An 18,211-nucleotide genomic window follows, 5' to 3' on the forward strand; every position below is an offset into this window, starting at 1 on the left:
GAGGGGGGGAAGGAGGAGTATTCCCATCTGTCAAAGTGCGCTCGTTCACTCATTCGCACGAACGATCGCACTGCTCCCTGAGAGTAAGTGCTGTCTCAGGGAGATTACTGACAGGTTAAAAAAAAACTCCAAAAATAAAAAAAATATTAAAATTATTAACATGTCCCCCCTCATGTGACAATGTCACACCGAGATGGGACATGTTAATAAGAAACACATAAACTTTAATAAACTTTTTAAAAACGGACATGAAGCCTCATCCCGCCAGTGGATGAGGTTTCATGTTTTATCAGAAACCCGCTGGGGCTCCTGGCCTGTCCGCCAGCTTTAAGGTTGGACGGGCAGGTCCTTTAATGATCTTAATGAGCCTGTCAATAGCCTCAATTGGCCATTGACAGGTCGGCGGGCCCACAGCTGATTTCGCTGTCCTCCTGCCTTCCTGAGTATTTAAAGGGACTGGGATGATGCCGGGGGTTCCTCCCAATGTCATCCCACGTCATTTTCCTGTCGGCGAGCAGGCCCCGCCCCTTGTCTTTAATGTAATAAAACATCTCAAGGTGCTTCACAGGAGCATTATGAAACAAATTCTGGCACCAAGCCAAATGAGGAGATATTAGATTAGATGGTTGGGACTATTTTTCTTGGAGAAAAGGCGGCTGAGAGGAGAGTTGATGGAGGTATTCAAAGTCATGAGGGGTCCGGACAAAGCAGATGGGGAAAAACTGTTCCCACTCGTGAAAGGATCGAGAACGAGAGGGCACAGATTTGAAGTAATTAGTAAAAGGAGCAAAAGGGATATGAGGAAAAACTTTTTCACACGGTGGGTGGTTAGGGTCTGGAATGCTCTGCCTGACTGTGTGGTGGAGGAAGGTTCAACTGAAGCATTCAAAAGGGAATTAGACTATACGAAAGGGAAGGTGGGAGAATGGAATTAGGCGAGTTGCTCATTTGGAGGGCCGGTGCAAGATGGGCCAAATGGTCTCCTTCTGCGCCAGAACAACTCTGTGATTCTGAGATGGGCAAAGGCTTGGTCAAAGAGGAGAGTTTAAGGACCATCTTGTAGGAGGAGAGAGAGGTAGAGAGGTGAAAATGTTTAGAAAGGGAGCAAAAGAGTTTTGGCAGCTGAAAGCATGGCCACCAATAATGGATCAATTAAAATCGAGGATGTTCATGATGCCAGAATTGGAGGAGCACAGACAGCTCAGAGAGTTGTGGGGCTGGAGGAGACTGCAGAGATAGCAAAGGATGAGGCCACTGACGGATATGGAAACTAGGATGAGAATTTTAAAATCACGATATGGCTTACCCGGGAGCCAATGTAGATCAGTGAGCACAGAGTGATAAGTGAATAGGACTTGGTGCAAGTTAGGTTATGGGCAGCAGAGCTTTGGATGACTTCAAGTTCACAGAGGGTAGAATGTGGGAGGTCAGTAACGAGTGCTTTGGAAGGAAGGAAAACGTTTAAAATTCTGGATAGATTCTTCAGTGTTCTTTTAGAATTGGCACTTCATCTCTGGTTTATTGTTTCTTTGACATTGAGAAATAGGAGAAACACCAAGGTTTGAAAAATAACAACCAGGTAACTAAGAGACAGCAAGCTTGGGTTTTCAATGTCTGATAATTGTGTCTGTCACAGAAAACTAGTTTGAAGATTCCAAAAAAGTATTAGGGAAAAGTAGTAAACTGCAAACTCTCTTGATTTCAACACAGTGAGAATAAAGGGAGTGTGATCAGAACAACTAGAGCTTATGAGGAATAAGACAGCTAAAAATTCAGGGGTAATGGATAAAGTAAGGATGATAAAGTAGTCAAGAAGGGGGTGAGGGTAAGAGAGAATGCAGGCAAAAGAAAGATTGATTGTTAGGAAAACCAGGCACTGTTAGTTTTTTCTGGATAGAAATGAACATGCAAATAGCTTTTCTCATCTGTATCTGTCTCAGGATTCATCATTGGACAGACAGATATTTAGGGACGCATGGGCTGGGGGGAGAGAGAGATAGAGGTAGACAAACATGGAGGGAGAGAGAACATGTGTCAGAGGGAGAGAGAGAGAGACAGTGGACACGAGCACCAGGGAAGTGAGAGAGCATGTGTCAGAGAGAGAGAAAGTGCACGCCAGAGAGAGGAGAAGAACACGGGCGCCAGAGAGAGGGAAAGAGTGCGTGCGCCAGAGGGAGAGGGAAGGAGCACATGCGCACCAGAGAGAGTGAGGTGCCAGAGGAGTGTGAATGAAAGATAGAGGGTGGTGGGTGCCAGAGAGAGAGAGTGAGAGAGGCGGGGGGGCACTGGACACAGACTGAGTATCGGACACAGAGAGTGCGCCAGACTGACAGCAAGAGCACAGATAGAGTGTGAAGGTGATAGAGAGAGCAAGTAGAGACAGAGTTATAAAGAAAGAGAAACAAACACACATTAGGAAAGCTTGCACAGTTGTTGAGGGACTATTAAGTTGATAACATCACCATTATTATCTGTCAACAAATGACACTCAGTGGAACAGCCTGTAGGATATGGTGAAATAAGGAATCAGTAAAATTTAATGATGAAGCAGTTAAATTTAAAGATGCAAATATATGCGATTCCATAGAACTATAGCTTGGGGACCTCAGTTAGTGAAATCACTCCAGTAAAAATTACCTTCTGCTCTTTATAAATCCCAAGCTCTTTCTCTTTCGCTATCCGTTCTTCCTTTTCTGCAAAGAAAATATGAAGATTATTTTCAGGATATAGGAGTGAGCCTCCCAATGGTAAACTGCCCAGGGTAGCATAAAAGGTCACAGCCTGAAACGTTCCATCTCCTCAGATGCTAGCTGATCTGCTGAGTATTTCCAGCATTTTCCATTTTTATTTCTGATTTCCAGCATCTGCGATATTTTGTTTTTGATTCAGATGGTGATGGGTTCCATCACTGGTTTGTGGTGAGCTGGCTGACCTCAGCTGGCACAACAGCAGGGGGAACTGCAGTTGCACTCAGTAAGTCTGGGCCAGGAGACACAGGCAGGGTCCCGGCTCGTTACTAATCAATTGTCTGTGCTGGAAAGTGCGCATAGCACAGAATTGTTACAGTGTAGAAGGAGGCCATTCAGCCCATTGTGTCTGCACCGGCTCTCTGAGCATTTCAACTGAGTGCCAATCTCCTGCTTTTTCCCTGTACCCCTACACACTGTTTCTATTTAAATAATCATCCAATGCCTTCTTAAAATGCCTCAATTGAACCTGCCTCCACCACAGTTCCAAGCAGTGCAGTCCAAAACCTAATTATTTCCTGTGTGAAACCGGTTTTCCTCACCTCACATTTGCAAACAGTGAGACTTCGGGACAGCAAGGTTAAAGCAGCGAGACTTCAGCAGAGGGAGGTTGGGTGCTGGGTGACATTTTCCCGTTATGACGTTTACTATAGTCAAATAGATTCTCAACAAACGGCTATTTAAACCAGAGCTGCAGGCACTTGGGTGAGTTTGTTATTAGTTATGCGCGAGTGCCATTTTATAACGAAGAAGACTCTCATCTCTAAAGAGCCGGTCTTAACCTCAGGATATCCCAAAATGATTTACAGCAAGTTGAGAACTATTTTTGAAGAGCAGTTGCTATTGTAATAGATCAGATCTCCAACCGAACTGAATATTGAGAGACAAAGGCCCTGGAATCATTTAACAGTTGGACAAAGATGGGGTAGGATTCCCATTTCTTTTTCCCTTATGACTGAGTTAATTGGCCACCCTCGTCTCCACTGCGACTTCCTGAATAAGTGTAACCATTCCCTGTGGGATGAGCACAGTCCTGCGCAGCTGTCAGATCCTCGGTAACAGCACACAGCCCATTGCTTATTCCATATTCTGACTGTCCAGATGTTATCCAGCCCAAAAAATAAGTAAAATTTGCAATGCACAGCAGCTGACATGGTTTTAGAAAACCAGAGGCGGAGATAAGTAGCACTTGCTGAAAACGTGAAACAGAAAATGCTGTAGATAAGCAGCTCGTCAACATATGGAAACACTCCGGATGAATTCCAATGGAGTTTCAGCACCCAGAGTGTTCGCTGGCCTCTCCTGTCTATAGATGCTCACTGACCTGCAGGATACTTTACTTTTATTTCAGAAAAGGAGCATTTGGAATTACACTCGGGATTGAGCTCAATTTAAGAGAGATCATGCAGTTTGATGAGAAACGGAGAGGCGATAAAGATCTCCTTGTTCGACCCTTGTCCTTAGCAAGGTATTCCCCTGAGGTTCAGCTCTCCAACTTCTCTCCGTCCTTCCTGTTCTTTTCCGCCCTCCTCGGGCACACTTACCCTTTTGTTCCTTCAGGTAATCTGCATTTTCCCTCAGCCACAGCTCAGTTTTCATTTCCACCTCCTTCTCGTTCAGTAGATACTGCACAGAAAATATACAAGATATGATCATAGCTGAAGGTCAACTGCACAATGAGCTGCTGAAGTTTCAATGTGGCTAATGCGAAAAAGCTGCAGTGCACAGCATTCTGACAGAGAAACGAAGACACATTGTCATTCGGTGAAATTCTGTCATAAAGTTCCATTAAACCTCTACTACAACTTCTCTTTCTCCAGTTCCTTTAACGTAGTAAGGTATCTTAAGGCTCTTCACAAGAGCATTATCCAACAAAATTTTATGCCACATGAGCAGATATTAGGACAGGTCACTAAAAGCTTGATCAAAAAGGTGAGAGAGGGAGGGCTTTAGGGAGGGAATCCCTCAGCGTAGGGCCTCAGCAGCTGAAGGTACAGTCACTAATTATAGACTGCTTAAAATCTGGGATGCACAGGACTGAAATGAAGGAGAATAGGTATCTCAGACAGTTGTCGGACTCAGGGAGATTAGAGACAGGAAGGGATAAGGCCATGGAGGTATCTGAAAACAAGGATGATAATTTTAAAATCAATGCATTGCTTAACCTGGAGCCAATGTAGGTCAGTGAGCACAGGGATGGCTCCACAGGTGGCAAGATTTGATGCGATTGAGGACATGGGCAGCAGGGGTTTGGATGACCTCAAGTTTACAGAGGCTAGAATGTGGGAGAGCAGCCAGAAGTGCATTGGAATAGTCAAGCCTGTAGCTGATTTAGGCAATAGGAACATAGGAACAGCAGTAGGCCATTAGGCCCATCAAGCCTGCTCCGCCATTCAATTAGATTGTGGCTGATCAGCTACCTCAATGCCACTTTCCCGCACTATTTCCGTGAATGATGAGCTGAGGCAGGTGCAGAGTCGAACAATGCTACAGAAGTGGAAATAGGTGATCTTAGTGATGGCGTGGATGTGGGCTTGGAAACTCACCTCGGGGTCACACATGACATTACGGTTGCAAGCAATCTGATTCAGCCTCAGACAGTTACCAGGGAGGGGGATGGAGTCAGGGGCTAAAGAACAGAGTTTGTGTTGGGTACCAAAGCCAATGGCTTCCTTCCTCTCAATACTTAAATGAAGGAAATTTCTGCTCATCTAGTACAAGATGTTGGACAAGCATTCTGATAATTTATAAACAGTTAAGGGGGTTTTGATGAAGCAGAGCTGGGTATCATCAGCATACACGTGGAAACTAACGTGTTTTCAGATGATGTCACCGGGGGGAAGCATGTAAATGAGGAGGCCATAGATAGGACACTCCAGAGGGAACGGTCCAGGAGTGGGAAGAGAGGCTATTGTAGGTGATTCTCTCTCCCTGGCTACAACTAGATGGATAAGTATCAGGGAAGGGCATTGGGCTGGGGGAAGATTCCAGAGACAGGGAGAGGTAAACCCATGGCCCAAACCAGGATGGGAATTTTAAAATCAAGATGTAGCCAGACCAGGAGACAATGCAAGTCAGCAAGCACAGGGGTGATGGGAGAGCAGGATGATGAAATTTGGAATGCAGGCAAGAGAATAGCAAGTAAATGATCTGCCTGCAATTCTTTGCCAATTCCAAACAGTAGCTAGCTACAAGAAGGTGCAATGCAGTTGGGGGTGCAAAGACCCTCCTGGTGATTTAACTTTTCCTATCTGAGTTACTGCTTGTCATGACTGCCATCTCACCAAATGACAATAACTAAGCTCATGTGTTGTGGCCTTGGTACTTCCAAAAACCATGTTGCTATCTAAATGCAACTAGTTTCAATGACGATACAAAGATGTAAACCAAGAGAATGTATTATTCTGCATGATGCACAATGTTCATTAAGTGATGGGTGTCAGTGCTAGGAAATTAAGCTTTTCCTACTCTTATCCAGTGTCACCAGCAACCTTCAAAAGCTGGTAGTTTACAGGGTCAGATACAGAGCATGGGATACAAAGTGGGATGGAGAGTGCAAACATATGGAATAGGAGACAGGAGTAGGCCATTCGGCCCCTCAAGCCTGCTCCGCCATTCAATAAGTTCACGGCTGATCCATTTGTGTTTTGATTTCCACATTCCCATCTACCCCCGATAACCTTTGATTCCCTTGCCGATCAAGAATCTATCTACCTCGGCCTTAAAAATATTCAATGACCCCCACCTCCACTGCCTTTGGAAGCAGAGAATTCCAAAGTCGCAGACCCCTCAGAGAAAAAAATTCTCCTCATTTCTGTCCTAAAAGGGTGACCCCCTAATTTTAAAACAGTGGCCCCTAGTTCTGGACTCTCCCACAAGAGGAAACATCCTTTCCATGTCCACCTTGTCAGTACCATTCAGGATCTTATATACTTCAATCAAGTCGCCCCTCACTCTTTTAAACAACAGTGGAAATAAGCCCAGTCTGTCTAACCTTTCCTTATATGACAACCCGCTCATTCCAGGTATCAACCTAGTAAAAGCAAAATACTGCGGATGCTGGAAATCTGAATCAAAATAGAAAACGCTGGAAAAACTCAGCAGGTCTGACAGCATCTGTGGGGAGAGAAACCGAGTTAATGTTTTGAGTCCATTTGGTGAGATGGCAGTCTTGACGAGCAGTAACTCAGATAGGAAAAGTTAAATCAGCAGGAGAGTCTTTGCAGCCCCAGCTGTATCACACCTTCTCTCAGGCTCTGAAGAAGTCACGCGGACTGGAAACATTAACTCTGTTTCTCTCTCCACAGATGCTGTCAGACCTGCTGAGTTTTTCCAGCATTTTCTGTTTTTATATCAATCCAGTAAACCTCCTTTTAAACTGCCTCCAAAGCATTTACATCTTTCCTTAAATAAGGAGACCAAAACTGCACACAGTGTTCAAGATGTGGTCTCACCAATGTGTTTGAGAGAAGTAGGTGAAGGAGAGAGGGAGTGTGAGAGAGTGCAAGTTATGATTTACTCCTTATCTGCCCAGCCGGACCAGAACCCAGCTCCCTCGAGATGAAAAGCTATTGTTCTGAGCACACTGCGCAATCCCATCTTGATATAGTAATTTGGATGAATAACAAAAAACTATTGTATAAAGTTACTTTTTCCCAAATGAGTGCCTACAAAAAGAAAAGAGAAACCATCAAATGTGACTACAGTGCTGAAACCAGATTCTCTGACAGCTAGCTGCTGCAGATGGTGAGAGAATTGCTCGTTTTACCTTTTCTTACATAAGGTGATCTACAATCTCATATTTCCAGTCATACGGGCTGCAGAATGAGCTTACCCTATCGATTTCATTGTCATCGATGCCATTCAAGTCCAGTTCACCTTTCTGAGGATCAATGCCTGCGAGGAGAGAGAATAAAAACACCTGTTCAGTTCATTCACTGAAGGTGCCAGCGTGTGCTCATCTAGCTAGTCTCAATCAACAACAACTTGTAATTATAAAGAACCTCTATTTATAGTAAAAGAGGTCTCCAGACACTTCACAGGAACATTAATGGACAAAAAGCTAACAAGCCAAAGAAAATATTAGGAAGGTGGCCAAAAGATTGGTCAAAGAGGTAGGTTTTAAGGACCAAGAGGTTTAGGGAGGGAATTCCAGAGCTTAAGGTCCAGACAGCTGAAGGCACAGCCGTCAATGCTGGGACAAAGGGAGTGGGGCGTGGACAAGAGGCAAGAATTGGAGAAGTGTGGAGTTCTCGGGAGCATTGTAGGGTTGAGTACAGAGATAGGGAGGTGAGTGACCATGGGGAATGGAAGCCGAAATATATGTTTTCATGGAGACTGGCTGTGCTCCAGTGGTTCATCTGGGTGGATATCTTGCGAGTTTGAACACCTGCAGCTGAGTCAGCTCACCCACCCATGCTGGGCTATCAAGTTCGAGTGAACATATCTGTGTGCCTCATTCACATGAAAAACCTCTAAACAGGACCACTCACTGGGGTCCAGGAGTAGGAACCCTGGCTGATTTCTCCAAGGGGACACTGAAGCTGAATGATAGAACCATAGAATAGAATGGCACTGAAGGCCATTTGGCCTACAAAGTCTGCACTGGCTCTTTTGAATGCAGTTTGTCCCACTCCCCAGCTCCTCCCAGATCCCTGAATTTTTTTCTCTTTCAAGTATTTTACTGGTTCCAATTTGAAACCTATTATTGAAACTGCCTCCACCGCTCTATCAGGCAGCACATTCCAAATCCTCGGTCACCTGTCACCTCTGATTGTTTTGTCAATCACTTGAAGCTCATATCATCTGGTTACTTACCCTTACTTAGTCTTTATTTAGATCATCATTTAGATCAAACCCTACAGGATAACCCTTCTGCTACATGAACTGTTTAAATCCAACTTTACTTTCTGCCTATTTAAAAAATGGACTTTGCTGGACCAAAAACATGGCTGCTACAAATCACATGGTTTGCAAGTTGGCTTCAGTTCTGAAAACATCCAGCAATAATTACAGGAGAAAGTTAACACTCCTCCTTGTGGAATCTCACGCCTATCATTGTGTGGGCCTATTACAATCAACGAAATGAGGAAGCAGCAAACAGTCTGTCTCCCCAGCCTGAACTTATAACAAAGACAGAGTCATTGAAACTCATTATACCTGTGGAGGCACCAACAGCCAACATCTATGCCCTAATGTGAACAATGGATTTTGACCAGAGACATAGAAATTGATTGTTTACATGAAACTGACTCATCAATGGGAAACACCACAAGACCCAAGCTCCTCTGGCTTTTGGAAAGTTTTAATGTTACATTCCTGGACTCCCAGTGCAGTCTGCTGTTAACATCCAGCCTGTCGACACTAAAGCAGGACTCCGGGCTGACAACAAAGCCTACCTCAAGTCTAAACCTCCTCGCAGATTCCCTGGATGATTCTTGCCATAGCCTGTAGAGTGGACCAAATCTCTGGATACCAACCTCATTTTGCTGCGCCTATCAACAACTTTAAAGGAATTCCGTAACTCCTGCTTTCAGCTAGCTGAACCTGCCTGAACCATAACTCCTACATGAAGGAACTCTCACCGGGCTCTGACATTCACGTGAACCGATAAAACAAAAAAAACCCCCAAAGATATGGTTAAGTTATTCCTGATTGTAAAAACGGTTTTCTTTTCTATCTCCTTTTTGTGAGTGTGTGTGAGTGTGAGTGTGTGTATTTGCAATGACCATCCACTGGGTGTGAACGTATGAATTAACAATACTTCTGATTTAACCCTAAAGAAAGTATGCTGCGAGTCACTTTAAAATTTACTTCTCCAATTTGAGGGGGGTTTGGGGAAACATGCTGTAGCCTATTTCAGAAATCAAATCACCTCTGCTTACAGACAAATGACGAGAAAAATAAAGGAGTTCAGTTTGCCTCTCTCCCCTGTCCACCTCAGGGAGCTGGAAGGCTTGGTAACACACTGTGCAACCCACTGAGATATCAAGTTCCGATCGCGAAATGTGAGACAACAGGACAGCGCATGCATGAAATTGTAACAATGGCCAATGGTGGGCTGGGAGTACATTTTCAAAAGCCCGTTCATTGTTCAATAGCCAAATTAAAAGTCAACCAAGATATTAAATCTTCCCCCCCACCATTATAATAAACCAACAATTTTCCTTTGTTTTGTAAAAGTATTTATTTTGTGGGGGGGGGCGGGGAGACAAGTGGGAGATGGGAGAATTGTTGCAAGTGGGGATTTGGAGTTTCAACATTGATGTGTATCTTATTGATGTTAACAGTGAATGGGCTGCACCGGTGATTAATTCTGAACAGGTGTAGCGCTCCTAATTCTTTCTATGGGCCAATGCTTCAGGGGACAGCAGTGAAATATCACAGTAATTGAATACAGATTCATTCCAGCTGCAGGTACAACAGGACCTTACCTGGCTTTGAAATGCAAGCTGTACACTGCGAACAGATTAAGACTCTCTGTTTTATTTTTGAAGACAGCCAGCTTTCTAAGCAGTCCTATTATGGTGAGCACTGATCCTGCCAGGAGGAGCTTTCCTTTGAGGAAAGCCAGAGTCAGCATTTTCAAATACAAGAGTGAGAACAGAGTGCACTTCAAAAACTAAGGGAGGAAACGTATTCCCATTGTGAAAAATAGAACAACGAAAACCTAGGAATGGTTTCCAGGCTGGATCTGTAATTGAGGGGTCTGGAGGTAGGGTGGGATGTATGTGGAATAACTGATTCCCAGAAGCGAGTTACACGTTGGTATCTAATTGAGGGGTTTGGTTGCACCTTAAGTGAGAGGGAGAAAAGTTTGCGTCTAATTTCATTTTTTTTTAATTCATTCATGGAATGTGGACGTCACTGGCTAGGCCAGCATTTATTGCCCATCCCTAGTTGCCCCTTGAGAAGGTGGTGGTGAGCTGCCTTCTTGAACCACCGCAGTCCATGTGGTGTAGGTACACCCACAGTGCTGTTAGGAAGGGGAGTTCCAGGATTTTGACCCAGCCACAGTGAAGGAACGGCCGATATATTTCCAAGTCAGGATGGTGATTGACTTGGAGGGAAACTTCTAGCTGGTGGTGTTCCCAGTGAGACTGAGTTAATAATGAGTTGGAATGCACTGCCTCAAAGGGTGGTGGAAGCAGATTCCATAGTAACTTTGAAAACAATTGGCTAAATACTTGTAAAGGAATTTTTTTGCAGGGCTATGGGGAAAAAGCAGAGTAAGAGGGACTAATTGGGTCACTCTTTCAAAGAGCTGGCACAAGCACGATGGACGAATAGTCTCCTTCCACACTGGGTGATTTAATTCTATGATGTCAATCCAATGTGCCTGGACAGAATGGGCAGGCTGTAGGTTCAAATGGAGGTCAAGCACTACCTATTATGTTATTACTCTCTGCCATTTTAACATGGCAGCATCAAGGCTGCCTGATGGGGACTTCACTCATATCAACATGTTAGGGTATGATGGCATAACATGGACCGGCCCCAACATGTTTTTATGCTACAGATCGCAACAGTGGCATGCAGTATCTGAGCCATTAGTGGGAGCTGACCGAAGGCGGGACCCTGGCCAGAAGCAGGTCAGGTGAACTGTGCCCTCCCCTTTCCCCAATTTCCCCCGGACCCCCCCGCCCACTCCTCAATAACTCCCTTTAGTGCAGGGATTGTTCTCTCAGGTGTCCGGCAGACTCCTGCTCCTGCCTCGCCAGTTTCCTCACCACTCATCCTGTACTCAGGCAGGAATCAGCGCAGCATCATCGTAACGTGGCTCGAGTCACACCTCAGCATTGTCACAGGTCCACTTCTCCACACTCCCTGCCCTATCCCCCACACAGCCACACTCCTACTCTGCATCAGGCTTGGGGTGGGGGTGGGGGTGAGTGGGGCTCGCTTCAAAAATACAGGCACTTTACCTAACTTTGTAGAGTTACATAATATTTATAACACTGAAACAGGCCACTCAGCCCAACAGGTTCATGCTGGTGTTTATACTCCACAGAAACCTCTGCCAACGCAACTTTATCACACCCTATCAGCATATCCTTCCATTCCTTTCTCCTTCATGTACTTATCTAGTTCGCCCTTAAATGCATCTGTATGGTCGTCTAGTGTATTTGTAGGCAATAGATAAATGATAAATTGCTGTACATGGCAGCAAGTTCTATATTCCCACCACACTCTGGGTAAAGACTTTTCCCTTTAGATTTATTAGTGACTAGCTTCTGTTTATGGATGATCGTTTTGGTTCCCCCATCAAAGTGGAAATACCTTCTCTTCATCTACCCTATCAAACTCCACCATAATTTTGAAGGTCTCTATCAGGTCATCCCATTTCTAGACAGAGACCCAGCTTGTTCAATCGTTGCTGCTAGATGTAATCTCTCAGCTCTGGTATTACTCTTGTAAATCATTTTGCACCTTCCCAATGCCTCTGTATCGTTTGTTGTAATACGGAGGCCAGAACAGAGCACCGTACCCTAAATTATGGTTATTTTATAAATTATACAAGTTAGTTAAAGAATTCATCAGTCACGCAGTCTACTGAATACTTTCTGTAGAGATATAGAAAAGAATAGCTGAGATTAAATAAAAGGGAGGACAGATTAACTGCAGCCTTACAGCACAATCGAATGTCATTATCTACTGGTCCCATGCTGGTTCCTTATCCTCTCCCCAGATGTAGCTTACTCCACTTTGAACATCTATTAAAGACTCCCCTGTGTATTCTAGCAGAACAGTAGGCCCCATTGCCCAGCAGTCACTCACTGCTGCTAAGGGCCCAATGATCGGAAGACAGATCACAAAAGTCTTTCCTTTTTTTAATAAAGAAAAACATACAACAAATAAAATGTTAAACAAACATTAAAATAAAGAATCTTGTGAAAAGGGGATGATGGGTTTTAAAAAATAGTTCAAAACAATACAAGGGGGACAGAGGTTGCTGCTCCTGGTATTTTTGGGTACAGGGTTGGAGACACAACTCTGGTATTGGAGGACAGAAAGCCTCCTCTACAGTTGGATTTCTGGGGCTCTCAGTGCACTGGAATCCTCCTTATTTACACAGTGATGGATTTTACACCACTGGCCTCAAGACAGAAATATCTACAGTGGTAAAACTTGCAACTTTCCTGCAGTGCTGGTGAGAGTCTTCATTAGCTGGTGATGCAAAAACTGTGGACAGGTGAAGTACTGTGGCATGTCTTGCCCCAAGGGCTCAAGGAGCTAACCTAAAAGTGCCTTACAATTAATGAGGTACTTTTTGTACTATCATAATGCAGGAAACGTGACAGTCAATTTGCACACAGCAAGCTCCGACAAATAGCGATATGACAATGGCCAGATAATCTGTTTCAGGTACTGATTGAGGGATAAATATCGGCCAGGAGACTGGGAATAATCCCCCTGCTCTTTTTTTGGATAGTGGCTGTGGGAACTCTTACATCAGGTGGGCTCTCGGTTTAACATCTCATCTGAAAGAGGGAGGACGCGCCAACTGAGGGAAGAATTTCCATTTGCAGCCACCGCCACATCTCCAGTGAGCTACTTCCAATGCAATAACATAGAGAGGTATCAGCCAGCTCCTTGTTACCATCAGCATAAAATCTATCCAAACACTCAGCCCAGGCTCTCCACTAATTTCTGTGCGTGCTGGGTGGGGCGGCGGGTTGACTTTCCACAGGCTGCGGTCTGTTTAGTTGGAATGCTAAAGCCCCTTAAACAAATCTACCCAGCACATCCAAAAGAAAAACCCAAAAAGAACTTTCGCAGACAGCAGGGTTTGCGACTCTGTCATTCAGCTCCTCCCATGCTTTAGTGCAAACCATTCCCAGTCTCATTAAAACTGCATGATCCCTATTCCCAAGCAAAAACCTCAGAGTTGTCTTGTGGAATTTCAATTTCTCTAATTAAGAAAAAAAATCTCTTGAAAACAAATCAAAAGCCAGGCAGTGAAATGTGATCGAAGGGCTGAAGCAAAGGCTGGTTTGTAGTTCTTTTGCAATTATGAAGGAGGAGAGTAGAAGACGCTTCAGATGTGGCCTTGTGCAGCTGGAGTCCTTAAAAATTATTCACGGGTTTGAAAGTCATCTGTTCCTTAGGGGCATAAAATTAAATAGAGTTACAACGTGGAAACAGGCCATTCGGGGGGCATGTGTTTGTGTCTGTGGAGTTTCAGTATTTTAACCCAGCGTCAGTGAAGGAGCGGCGATATAGATCCAAGTCAGAATGGTGTGTGGCTTGGAGGGGAACTTGTAGGCGGTGGTGTTCCCATCTATCTGCTGCCCTTGTCCTTCTAGGTCATAGAGTTCATGGGTTTGGAAGTGCTATTGAAGGATCCTTGGTGAGCTGCTGCAGTGCATCTTGTAGTTGGTACACACTGCTGCCATTCTGCATTGGTGGTGGAGGAAGTGGATGTTGAAGGTGTTGGATGGGATGCTGATCAAGCAGCCTGCTTTGTCCTGGATGGTGCAGAGCTTCTTGAGTGTTGTTGGAGCTGTACTTTTCCAAAGATACTCCTGGCTTGTGCCTTGTAGATTGTGGACAGGCTTTGGGGAGTCAGAAGGTGAATTACTCTCCACAGGGTTTCTAGCATCTGACCTGCTCTTGTAGCCGCAGTATTTATATAGCTGGTCCAGTTAATTTTCTAGATGTTGATTGTGGGGGATTCAGCGAAGGTAATGCCATTGAATGTCGAGGGGAGATGGCTGGATCCTCTCTTGCTGGGGATGGTCATTGTCTGGCACTTGTGTGGCACGAATGTTACTTGCCACTTGTCAGCCGGAGTATGAATATTGTCCAGGTCTTGCTGCATACGGACAGAGGCTGCTTCAATATCTGAAGAGTCGTGAATGGTGCTGAGCATTGTTCAATCATCAGCGAACATCTCCGCTTCTGACTTTATATTGGAGGGAAGCTCATTGATGAAGCAGCTGAAGATGGCTGGGCTGAGGACACATCACCCACAGGTTTCTCTGTCTTTCATGTCTTTAACATGTAATCACCAATCATTTTCAAGGAAGACATTATCTGAAAGAATCTGCACAGATTCAATGTTACAGCAGCAATCAGTCTAAAGCCCTCTGTATTTCATACCACTCTAGAAAATAATGCACTTCAGTCATATCCTCAAGACATCCCAAAGTGCTATACAACCAATGGATTAGATTTAATGCATAGAAACTGTGAACATGACAACTAATCTTCACACAGCAAAGTCCCACATTACAGCAAGAGGGGATGAATCACCTGTTTTGATGGTATAGAATTAGTCATTTGGTAGTACAGAACTTGAGTATTGCTGAAAAAAAAAGACACTTTATCAAAACTTTTTGTCTCGACTCTTCAGGACAATTCACTGTCAGTTACCATCAACTGGTGCATTCTCCATGGCAACACCTCTACCAACCAATCAGCACTCTCTTCTCATACAATATAAATTGTTATTTTCCCTTAAATTGGTATTCTTATGGATTGTTCTGGTGAGCTTTGACAAAATGCCTCTTTTTTCAGCAATACACAAGTTTTGATGGTGTTCATTGAGGGATAAATGCACGTTGTATAGTGCCATGGGATCTTTAACACCCACGTGAACAGACTGGGTCTCAGGTTAATTCCTCGTCCAAATAAACGAAGGTCAGTACGGCACCAGCGTGTCAGGCTAGTTTATGTGCCTGCGGCCTGCAACGGAACTTGAACTGGCTCAGTGCTAGAGCGCTACCAAAAGGCCTTGCCAGCATAAAAATATGTCAATAGCTTGAAATCAGCATAATGGGAACAACTGCTTGTTTTACATTAAACAATGTTACTATGCAGCTGTCAAGTAACCAGTGACACATAAAATTCGTGGCAAAGTCACTGCCTAGCAGGTGACTTCTAATACATGGTGCCATAAGACATGGTCCCGTGCCTGCGAATCCTCACACTCAAGAGTTCCCAATCTCAACTGTGCTGTCAGGGGAAGATTCTGAAGGCGATGAGGTACTACTGCAGAATAGAGGGACCGATTTCAGTTAGAATGGTCATAAGAATGCTACAATTTGTCTCAGTTGATAGTACCTTATTTCCACTGGTTGTTGTATCAGTAACAAGGAGGTAGAAGTATAGGATCATTACCATGGGAAACAGTGTATTTACATGTAAAGGTTTACTGGATTATGGAATAGGTCAACAAAAGAGTTTAATGGAGTCAAGTCAATCATGACACTTGCCCAGAAAAACTGACAGCAAGCTGAAGGAGATACTAGCAGAGATGACCAAAAGCTTGGTCCAAGACGCAAGTTTTAAAAAGACTGCCTTAAGAGGAAAAAAAGAGAGAAAGGGAGGTTAAGGAAGAGAATTCCAAAATTTAAGAAGCAATCAAATAAACATTTCAAGAGGAAAAGTTCTGAAGAGTAACAAGCAGGAAAAAGGAATTCTAGTAGCTGGCTTTGATGTGGAGGCAGCATTGGCACAGTTAGTGGTGAGTTCAAACAGCATCTTTCTGTTCTGAAATTTCTATAGTTCTAAATGACTAAATATATTCCAAATTTACAGGAGGATTAAAATTGACCTGATGAATTGTACAAAACTGCAGCCTGAACTACAAAGGGTGCAACATGTTGCAGCGATTGTAAAGGAACCAAATCCACAATCTGGCAGAACCCACCTCACAGGCGGGTCAGTCTACATGCTGCTAAACCCTCAAGAACAGTCCATGCTTACTGATCATTTACTTCATCACTGTCAGGCTTGCTATGTGAGAAATGGCACCGCATTTGCCAGCTTAAGTTACTGCACTCCAAGGCAACCTGACGTTTGTGAAATGCTCCAAGATGTGTCGAAAGGTGTGATAAGACATTATATAAATTCAAAGTCACTGCCTAGCATGTGACATCTAATATAACTATCCATCAATAAATTAATATTTTTTACATAAACAAAATAAAATACAGATAGTTTAAAACTCCTTGAAGGCTGGGAGTGCATTATAGGCAGTAATCCAACCTTGGGATTCAGGTGGCTTAACAAATCTATTGATATTTGCTCTAGGGGGTTTGTGACATCGCCCTAGCTCTTTGATTGAGTTACAAGGGTAGGATTGCCTTGTGCAATTATGCTCTCGGTATCTATTATTCGCTAATGTCTTTTACTATTCTATATATATCTGATGTAAGCAGCATTTTGAAAGCGTATATATTACCACCTGGTGTAGTACACTTTGGGTTTAGCAAGCTTCAGATTTCGAAGTAGCTGCGACTAAGGGCTCGGATTTCCACCCTAACAGGACAGCACTGCAGGGCATAGTTAAAAATCTTCATTCCAACAAGGGGATTTTGCCATTTATTTTTGTTTCTGTAGCCAAGTATAAATATTGGGTGTTTAAAACGAGCAGCAAGAGGGACCATCTCTCTGGTCTTGCCTCATCAACTTACTCGGCGGTATTCACAAAGCTCAACACAACCCAGGACAAAGCAGTCCATCTGACAGGCAGCCCCTCTACCAGAGCATCATGGCTGCACTGTATACCATCCACAGAATGGACTGCAGCAACTTGCTAAGGCTTTTCGGCAGCATCTTCTAAATCCATGACTTGCACCTAGCAGAACAAAAGCAGCAGGCACATGAGAACACCATCACCTCCAAGTCACACATAACACTTCAACCTGAAAATATATTGGTCATTCCTTCATCATCACCGGGTCAAAATCGTGGAACTCTACCTGACAGCATTCGTGAGAGTACCTTCATCACACGTGCAGCGGTTCAAAAAGGTCCACCATCATCTTCTCAATCAGCCACGGATGGGCAGTAAATGCTGGCATTGCCCACATCCGTATATATTTTAAAAACTGGCTTTGCCCGTACCATTTCCTAACTGGCCCTTTGCAGTTGGTGCAAGATTGTATTTGTGACTCTTGTCTGCTGACTTTTTGTATAACTCAGCAGCAGCAAAACCCAGAGTTCACATGACAGGCCCAAAGCAAAAGCCAGCGACATCAACCTTTATTTTTGTCTCTGGAGTGACCTGGTAGCTCCAAGGAGAGTTTTGGTGACTCTGCTGCCTTGGGTCAGTGACAATGCAGGGTCCACGTGAAGAACACTTTGATGCTACAGCTCTTTCCCCTACAGAGATATAGCTTTCAAAGATGATACGATTCTGCTGTTGAAAAACTTGCTGAGAATGGGGATGGATGAGGCTTCTCACCAACAGCAAAGAGATCTGCATGCATCTTGAATCACCTTCTTTCACTAAATGTATGTATGAGTGAGTATGCATATGTGAGACTGAGAGCACAAGACAGTGTGACGGACAAAAAGACACAAGTATTCAATATGACCTGCACCTTCTCATGACTTATGAGCATGACTGTGAGATGCCATACATTGATAAATCCTATGACATTAGTGTTAAGCATGACTTTCCCTGAAGTAACAGAATTTTGTTTAAAATTACATAGAATTTGCAGGTCATTTGG

The 18,211-nt window shown here is 44.0% G+C and overlaps 1 protein-coding gene across 4 annotated transcripts in view; it reads right to left on the minus strand.

Annotated features, from left to right (window-relative positions):
* brf1b (BRF1 RNA polymerase III transcription initiation factor subunit b) overlaps window positions 1–18,211 on the minus strand; it is a 330,710-nt gene that overhangs the window by 61,837 nt on the left and 250,662 nt on the right. For all 4 annotated transcript variants that reach the window (XR_005946273.1, XM_041214348.1, XM_041214350.1 and 1 more), the window contains 3 exons: window positions 7,582–7,643; window positions 4,292–4,373; window positions 2,638–2,693 (listed from right to left, as the gene is read on the minus strand). Coding sequence is in view for 3 of the 4 variants with exons in the window: in XM_041214348.1 (XP_041070282.1) it covers window positions 2,638–2,693; window positions 4,292–4,373; window positions 7,582–7,643 (200 nt within the window). In the remaining variant the exon portion in view is untranslated. The remainder of the gene's footprint in view (window positions 1–2,637; window positions 2,694–4,291; window positions 4,374–7,581; window positions 7,644–18,211) is intronic.

Source organism: Carcharodon carcharias, chromosome 20 (genome assembly GCF_017639515.1).
Source record: "Carcharodon carcharias isolate sCarCar2 chromosome 20, sCarCar2.pri, whole genome shotgun sequence".
Classification (NCBI taxonomy): Eukaryota; Metazoa; Chordata; class Chondrichthyes; order Lamniformes; family Lamnidae; genus Carcharodon; species Carcharodon carcharias.